Here is a 9616-nt window from a genome sequence, read left to right on the forward strand (position 1 = left end):
ATGAGAAGGTGGAATCCTGGGACTTTCTCCTCCTCTGGACCATGTGAGACAAAAATGATGGAAAATATAACTCACCCCTAGGTCACTTCACCAACGTGTTTCGATGCACCAGGCATCCTTGTCAAAGATCTAAAAGTCACCTCCATCCTGTCGCAATGGAAAAAAAAGAAAACAAAAATCCAGAATATCCGCTTTCCACTCCAACTCTGATTAGTAAGGAGAGGGGTGACCCTGATTCCACTTAGCATGCCAAAGTTCCTTATCAACACTGACCTATAAAGTACATTTGGAGCATTAGTAGGAAACTCAACCGTAGGAGGGTCCAGTCTAAAATAAGACTCTGTATTAACAAGCAGACAATGAGGTAAGAGGGCCCTGCTTGCCAGCGTCCAGTCTATAGGACTGGGAAGATGGGGGACTTCAATCAGACAGCACAGTATACACAGTGGAATCTATACAAGAGAACAGGCCCACAGAGTGCCTGCTATTTGATCAGTGGAAAGGTAAAGGTTAGAGATAGAGCGACGTGTTGCTTTAGTGCATTACAGAGAAACGATTACTGATTGGGTTGCTTTGTGGGTATATATAGAAGAAGGCAACCCACATTCAGAGCGTTTCTGTGCAGTCTGTCAGGAAACATGTCAGTGTATCTGCTCTGCGTGGCATGCCTGCTCTGTGTGCAATACTCCGCAGGACAGGGAGAAGCAGGTGAGTGTGTAACGGATGGACAGGGGACACAATTATAATGTGCTTTGTGTGCTAGGTCCTATGTTTGGTCTGTGGCATAGTTCAGGAGACTAAAACCCACTATATCCTGTTATATCCTTGGTGACGTCTTTAATGAAATTTATTTACTAAACTCTTTTGTGTTTTCTTCATTTTTCAAATAGCATATCCGTCATATTTTCTGTGCTGTCCTCTGTGTTGCACTCTCTGCTTATCTATATTCATCTACCAGCTATGGCTACTTTTCATGGTAACGCTTCTTCAGCCATCTGACACTAGAGTACCTACAATATCTTTTGGTTTTGTCTCCTTCTTCTGTATAGCTTCCTTGATCACTGTGGATTACACCATCTATAATGACCTGACTGGGAATCCTTTTAAATACTCTATTACTGTGCTTGTGAATAATGGATCTACTCTGCTGCAGGTTATGGAGAAGGCAGCTGAGATTAACCCGAAGGATTTCAGGTAAGGGATCACAGCTTAGAGCCGGATCACAGACTGTTGATACAGGAGCATATGGGAAGTTCTCAGCCAGCTTGTTCGTGCTGTAGAATATCCTCTGCTTAAATGGGATCAGTGGTGTTCTAGTGGCAGATTCAGTGCTAAAGGAAGGAATTGCTGTATGTCGAGCTGTAATTACTATGGATAAGTACTAGGGCGTAAATAATTATAACAGTGTGGCAGATTTATGAGCTAAGGAAACATGTCTCTGCACAAGCCACCTAAGCCTGCAATGCATTTGACAATTGTGTGGACAGAGTGGTTCAATGTGCTTTAGGATGGAACAAACGTTAGTAGGTTGCATTACTTGGGATAACAATATGTGGCATGTACAGTATATAGAGACTAGTGTTTGCTGCCTGGTGGTCTTTATAAAGACTTTTCTCAAAGTTGCCTGTATGGGGCTGTATACATCAGCAGCTAAGATCATAATAAATAGCTCTGCTGGGGTTTTCTGTTCACCACGTAGGCTGGTGAAATAAGTGCAAAACACTAATGTATGCACTGCTGCTAATAAGGCAGTTTATGTATTAAAGTCAGTGACTTGGAGGCCTATTCTTCATCACTTGTGGGTATGTTACACAAGCAAAACACTAGTTTCCACATGTTTTAAGTAATGGAACAATTCGTTATTAGGGAACCCAATGTGGACGCAGATGCGTCACTCACCTATCCTATACCTGATGTGGTGGCAGCCGCAAGAGGGACGTGGCTTCGTGGGGCAGGGCTTCATGGGAGGGGCGTGGCTAAGCATCCTGATCCTCTTTTTTTTGTCACTCCGGGGGTCCGGGAGATGCGGGCTGCCCCCAGAGGCTGGCATGTCTGAAGTGCTGGCTTCTACAAGTGACTGGAGACGGGTTGCTGCACGTAATGTTACAGTTACCACCCGGCTTCTGTCGCTGAGCAGGAGCTGGAACTTTGGTGTCACCCCTCGGCGGGTGACACCTGGGTGAAGGCCGCACCCTCCTTGTGATGCCAATGTGTGGACGTCCTGTATCCAGCAAACTCGGAAAGCTGAAAGTTTTTTGGAGTTTGGCTTTTGGCACCTATGCATAGTTCCAAATGGCGTTGCTTCCTGCAGCCCCGCCCTTTTCTATGGGAAAAGGGTCCTCTGTCCCCTCCTTCCTGCGTCCCCTATGGCAGTTAATGTATGCGCACTAACACTGCCGGGTGGACTAATTACTAGTGGAATCAGCAGTGGTAGATGATGTGAGAATGGCTGCTTCTCAGATGCAGAGAAGCTACAGGTCATTAATATGTATCAGAATATACTAATGTCCTTACTTACTGCTGTATATTGCTATGATCATTGTGTTTCATCTCAGTGATAATAATTGTCATTCTTTGCTTCAGTTTTGACACAGAGAACTCTTCTTGGGGCCCGTTTGTGACAACCATTAACAAACTGGGGGGAAGCGACAACGACAAGACATATTGGCAGTTTTTCAGCAATGAGACACCATTACAGGAAGGTCTGTAGACTTGGTAGCCTGTGTGATCATTTTACGTATATCTTCTGTCAAATCAGTTATTTATTAAAAAAAAGGGGTCATTCCACTGGGGGACCACTGACGGGCAGCTACTGTATATTGGGGCTCGGTATGATAAACCATCACCCGGGATGCCGAATGTATCCCGACATCAGCATCCCGAGCTATAGAATGCCGGCAGGGGGCGAGCGCAATGAAGACCCTTGCGGGCTCGATGGCGAGCATATGTGTCGTGGACATCCATAGAGGGGGAATCACCTACCTCGCCAGTATACCGGCGCCTGTATGGTGCCCCGTCGGGATCCCAGCGTCGGTATAGTGACAGCTGGGATCCCGACAAGCGGTATGCTAGTTAGAACTAGAGATTATTCCAAAGTGGATATGTGATTATACATTATTTAACTTTTTTTAATCATTTCATTTTGGGCATATCTGTAGAAAGTACAATGTGCACACAGATATGGTGGATTATTATCAGGACAGTGGTAAGATTTGGGCAGTGTTGAGGTAGAACTGAAAAGAATATTACTGTGGCTGTAGAAGTTGAGAAGCTTAAGAAAAAATGATGGATTAACAAGTCTGATAATGGACTCAATAGAACACTTTAATGAAGCACCCTACATAGGGCCCTGTAAGAATATAGGGGGTAATTCCAAGTTGATCGCAGCAGGATTTTTGATAGCAATTGGGCAAAACCATGTGCACTGCAGGGGAGGCAGATATAACATGTGCAGAGAGAGTTAGATTTGGGTGGGTTGTGTTCAATCTGCAATCTAATTTGCAGTGTAAAAATAAAGCAGCCAGTATTTACCCTGCACAGAAATAAAATAACCCACCCAAATCTAACTCTCTCTGCACATGTTATATCTGCCCCCCCCCTGCAGTGCACATGGTTTTGCCCAATTGCTATCAAAAATCCTGCTGTGATCAACTTGGAATTACCCCCATAGTTGGCACAAAGTATTTGGGCTGCCCTTGGAGTTTGGATGGTGGTGGTGGCGATAGGGAAGGTGGAGTACGCCGGAACACACAAACGACTCTACCTGTAAAATTTTATGGATGGGGAAAAAGTTACTGCATGGCCTTATAGCTTCCTACTTGTCACTGTGGGGTCTATTCATGAAGCAGTGAAATGAGTGGGAAAGAGGGCCAGTGGAGAAGTTGCCCATGGCAACCAATCAGCTGCTCCATATAATTGTTTAGTATGCAAATTAAAAATGTTACTTCAATGCTGATTGGTTTCCATGGGCAACTTCTCCACTGGCTTTCTCCACTCTTATCACTGCTTCATGAATAGACCCCTGTGTCTCACACATCTTAGGCTGTGGTTGCAGCTCTGGCTATCGCCTTAGCTGCAGATGCAGAATGGGCTCTGTTGGGCTTTGGGGCAAGGTTGGGCTGCTCACAACAGCTCAAAGTAAGGAAGGTCACTAAAAATAAACCCTCTACACCACTTTATAGCACTTCAATGACATCTCTCTTCAACTGTGCATGTCTGTACATGTACTATGCATTACTTCTCCATCAGCCAGTTGATACTTCTGCTCATCTGTGGAAATCTAGGCATACCTGCACACATCCAGGCACACAGCCCCTTAATGGAAGATTTTACGCTGCAATTAAGTAATTGCCTTGCAGATAGCTGCACAGTTTTCCAACTAGTACTGAGTTCAAGAGTCCAGGGACAGACGTGCACCAACTATTTCCTACACAGGCCCAACACTGCATGTTTATTTCCCCCTACTTGAGACTGTTAAGCACCAGCAATACCGGTTTAGCAGTTAAATGGGATTTTCTAATTTGGAAGTAAAAAAACGGGCAATGCTGGCAAGACAGGCCAGCTCAGATATTACGACACAGCCCAAGGACTTCCCAATGCGGTTACTGGTTAGAATTGCTTGGCCTGAGGAAACTTTTTTTCTTTCAAATGTGTGATAAGACTAAGTGGGAGATGTATCAAAGCATAGAGAGAGATAAAGTGGAGAGAGATAAAGTACCAACCTATCAGTTCCTGTCATTATTCCGGCAGTGTTTGAAACATTTTAAAGTTAAAATGTTCTTGATTGGTCCCCCTAAAAAGTCCAGGGGGCCGCACCGCACACCCTGCACCCATAAAGTTATACTTACCCCTCTGGAGTCCCACAACGGCCATCGCTGTTGACCAAAAATCACTGGAAAAATGGTGCAGTGGCCATTTTCATGGTGATTTATGCGTGTGCAATAGAGATCTCACCTGGAAGAAGGCATGGGTGCCATGTTCCCGGAGACCTTCTCATGCCAGAGAGGAAAGGGCCTGCACGAGGTTTGTATACAGGCCCTCTCCTCTCTTAAAATGCCAGGGACCACGATTGCTGGCATTATTCTCCTTTATCATAATTCTCTTATTCAGCGTTGTATTTTTTTTTTCCATTGGAATGACGAATACAGACCCAGTGAGCGTTATGACATCAAGGGGTAATGTCCAATACAGACAATACAGCTTATTGTTTGATATATTTGATACATAAAATGGTGATTCTTTAATTTAAATTATTTATTACAACTGCGCTCCCGAGTGTCTGCTTTATCCGGTCTAAATAAGCTTACTATCCTGGTGGCAATGGTGATATAAAGCCTACACTTTAATCAAATAGAGATGCACCCCCCCTTCCCAAATAAATAAAAAAATTGGTGGGCTCATACAGGATTTGCAGACTCAGCTTTGCCCATTAGAATATAGCTATGTGTGCCAGGCATTCATTTTAGTATGTGTAGAGAGTGAAAGCAATAGATCATAAGATGTAGTATTATAGTGGCCTATCATTAATTCATACTTGCCAACCCTCCCTGAATATCAGGGAGACTCCCTTAAATAGTAGCAATCTCCCTGACTCCCTAAAGAGTCTAGCAATCTCCCTGACTGCACCTAAAGCTGGGTACACACTGGCAGATATATCTGCTGATGATACACACTGACCAACCACCACTGCCATCTGCAGATATATCTGTTGTTGAGAACACTGGCCAATAAATCTTTCCTCCGTACACACTGGCATATCGTTGTCATGAAATGTGCCTGAAATTTACATAATGGGCTGGCCTTCTAAAGAGCACACAGGAAAAGGAGACAGGCTTTTTTCCTGTTTTGTTTTCTTCCACTGTCTCTCTTGCTCCTTCTCCCTCTGTCTCTCTCTTGCTACCCCCATCTCCCACTGTCTCGCTCCCTTCGTCTCCCACTGTCTCTCTCTCGCTCCTTCCTTCTCCCTGTCTCTCTCTACCTCCATCTCCCACTGTCTCATTTTCTTTGTTTCCCACTGTCTCTCTCTCTCGCTCCTTCCTTCCTTCTCCCTGTCTCTCTCTTGCTGGTATTGTAACCCAACATTACAGTAGGTATCATCACTGCAGGGCAAGTGTCCCATCATCTGGTATTGTCCTTACACGATAGGCATCATAGCAGTACAATGGGGATGGGGTCGAAATGCCGGCGGTCAGAATACTGGCCACGGCATCCCAACAGGGAGAAGGTACATATACTTACCTTCCCCCCATGGTCCCTTGACCCTAACTCTCACTTCCCACAGACTAAACCTACCCCCCTCCCCCAGCAGCCTAAACAAAACCCTCCACCGCCGCAGTTTACCTATCCGGCGGCCCCAGAAATAATCAGAGGGGATTACTGTGCTGTGCACCTTGTCGGGATTCCGGCGGCTGCATTTTTCACGTACAACGGATACACTATACTTGCACAGTGGCAGTCCTAGCAGGATGTACTGTCCTTGCATTATGGTGGTCCTAGCTTGTACAATGTATACTGACCCTGCATGGTGAAGGTCCTAGCGGTGCCCTGAATGCCTACCCCCTCTGTCAATCACATACCTGTTCCGCATCCCCCCCTGCAATCACATACCTGTACTGCCTCGCCCCTCTGTCAATCCCATACCTGTACCGCCTCCCCCCTGCAACCACATACCAGTACCGCCTCCACCTTGCAACCACATACCTGTACCGCTTCCCTACCCGCAACCACATACCTGTACCGCCTCCCCCCCTACAACCACATACCTGTACCGCCTCCCCCCCTCCCCCCACAATCAAATACTCGTACATAGCTCCCCCCCACCAGCACACACACTCTGTGCACAGCTGGTCACAGCTACAGCTGGAATCTGCAACCCCCACGTGGTCCCAGCTCCAGCTGACACATGCACCCCTTCCCCCAGGTCACAGCTGAGACTGACACCGGCACCCCCCTGCCCCCCCGCACATGGTCAGAGCTCCTGGTGACATTGCACCCCCCTCTCCACACACAGGTCACATTAGCTGATTCCCGTATCCCACCTGCCCGACCCCCCGTATGGCTCACAGCTCTGGCTGAAACCTGTCCCCCGCTGTTGATTACAGCAGTGTTTCTGCCCCCCCTTCCCGCGGCTGTGCTGTGGATCGCGATACTCACCTCCTGTGGATTCTGTCAGCTCTGTCCCACGCCGAAGCCAGGCTGCTGCTGCTGCTGCTCTCACGTGGAGGATGATTTGCATAGCCCTGCCCATAGAAGGTGACGCTCACTACGGCTGTACACACACAGCGATGTGCCAATATATCTAATGGGCGTCGTCTGTGCAGCAGGGCCGACGCGATAGGTCTGTGAACGACGGAGGTCACAGACCTCTCGCTGGTACACACTGGCCGATGGACCCATGATATATCGGCCAGTGTGTACCCAGCATTACCCCCATTATGTAGCTGTTATATTCTTGGAAATAAACAATAAATCAGAGATACTGTGTATTGATTCACATGGGATCATTCCCCTGCATTGATTATAAGGCACAATGATCCCTATGGCAACATGCACTCTCAAATAAGTTTTTTCACGGCCACTTGTATGGAACCACGTGCTAGTAGAACTCAATACATGAACAAGACGTGAACGTATCAATGTGTTTTTGTAAATAAGTAAATATTACTGAGTAACAATGCTCAGGCAGACCACTGCATGTCCCATTGGCGTTTCTATAATGGGTGCAATGGGTGCAGCGCACACGGGCCCTTGGGTCCAGGGGGGGGCCCACACCGCACCCATTGCACCCATTTTAACACTTACTTTTTCAGAGTCCAGCGCCGGGACCTGCAATCGCGGCAGAAATCGCCGCCAAAATGGCCACCACACATGCGTGGTAGCCAAATTGGTCTCCGGATCAAGGCGGGTGCCATGTTTCCGGAGACCTGCGCATGCGCAGTAGACTCCGGCACAATGCCGGAGTCTACAGCGCGATACAGAGGAGGGGGCCCACCCGTGGGTGCACACGGGCCCCCTCGCCTGGCATATCCACTTTCATACCGCGCTCATAGGTGTTGCATTCACGATCTACCTGAAATGCGTTTACAAAAGCAGGCAATTATGTGTTAATGACCTCCAATGCTTTTTGTAATTTATATATTATTGTATTCACAGGTGTTGGGACCTACAAGGTACACAACAAGGAGCATATTTTGGCTATCTTCAGCAAATACTAATCATCGTGTACAGTTCATCATGTACATAATTTATATTATATATTCAGATACTTTTGGCCCAGGAACACCATGATTTTGGAGCCTTCAGGCTATTTCTGTTGCTCTTGGACACTGTACTCAGGTCTAGCTTTATAGTAAATAGCATAATGTAGATTTTTTGTCTATAGTTACCTGAAGTTCCCTTCAACTATGTGCTTAAATGCAAATATCACATAATAATGTGTCAAAATATTATATTCGTTACTAGACTTACTAACATCGAACAGAAACTTGATTCATCTGTATAAATGATACCCTGCAATTGATTTGGAAATCATTTTTATTGTCTTATAGTTATTATAGCAGAGGCTATTGTTAATATATCAGTCCCATTTGTTGGTCTCAGGAGGATCAAACCCATCTATATTAAGTTAAGGGGCAAACGTAGTAAGCCTTGGAGAGAGATAAAGTGAAGAGAGATAAAGTACCAACCAATCAGCTCCTGACTGTCATGTTACAAGCCGGGTTTAAAAATGATACTAATGAGCTGATTGGTTGGTACAAGACTTAGGGGGGCATTTACTAAGCAGTGATAAGAGCGGAGAAGTAAGCCAGTGGAGAAGTTGCCCATGGCAACCATTCAGCACTGAAGTAATATCTATAGTTTGCATACTATTAAATTATACAGAGCTGCTGATTGGTTGATGGGGCCACTTCTCCACTGGCTCACTTCTCCGCTCTTATCACTGCTTAGTAAATGTCCCCCTTAGCACACCTGCACCTTTTTGTCTTACCTCATAGGTATATCAAATGAACAATGGTGATTGGTTCATTCAAATGTAATTTCTCCAGATATCTCTAATGGAACTCAGACTGCTTGCTATGCAGTTTCAATTGTGTCCATACGTTGTTCCTCTTAATGAACTCGGAATACCAACACCGGTCGGAATGCTGATGCTGAGATCCCGACATGGATCAAAATGCTGACACGAATCCCTAATGCAGCGAAGGCGGGTTATGGTTAGGCTGCGGGTGTGGGAGGGTTAGGTTTAGACTGCAGGGAGGGTGGGAGGGTTTGGGTCAGGCTGCGGGAAGGAAGGGTAAGGATTAGGGGGGTAGAAGAGGAGGGTTAGCATACTTGCCTTCCAGGTGTCGGGATCCTGAACATCAGGATGCCGCTGTCCTGTTTTCTGATCGTCACCACCCTAAGCCCGATACCATCCTGCAAATGCGATATAGCCAATCTGATGATATAGTTTACTGGTAACGCCTATGTTACTGCCAGTAGCGGATCTTGCCACGGGCAAACAGGACTTTTGCCCGGGGCGCCGCCTTCCAGAGGGCGCCGGCGCCATCCGGAGGGCGCCGCACCATGGCAAGATCCGCTACTGCTGTGCCCCCTGCTGCCCGCTGTGTCCTCTGCA

At 46.5% G+C, this 9616-nt stretch overlaps 1 protein-coding gene across 1 annotated transcript in view; it reads left to right on the top strand.

The window, feature by feature from the left end:
- Positions 1–9251, top strand: part of LOC135054932 (cobalamin binding intrinsic factor-like) — a 36197-nt gene extending 26946 nt beyond the window's left edge. Inside the window, exons 7-9 of the mRNA XM_063958425.1 lie at positions 1050–1194; positions 2584–2702; positions 8152–9251. Of these exons, the coding sequence (XP_063814495.1) occupies positions 1050–1194; positions 2584–2702; positions 8152–8213 (326 nt within the window). The 3' untranslated portion in view covers positions 8214–9251. The remainder of the gene's footprint in view (positions 1–1049; positions 1195–2583; positions 2703–8151) is intronic.
- The last annotated feature ends 365 nt before the right edge of the window (positions 9252–9616 follow it).

This window comes from Pseudophryne corroboree, chromosome 3 (assembly GCF_028390025.1).
Source record: "Pseudophryne corroboree isolate aPseCor3 chromosome 3, aPseCor3.hap2, whole genome shotgun sequence".
Classification (NCBI taxonomy): Eukaryota; Metazoa; Chordata; class Amphibia; order Anura; family Myobatrachidae; genus Pseudophryne; species Pseudophryne corroboree.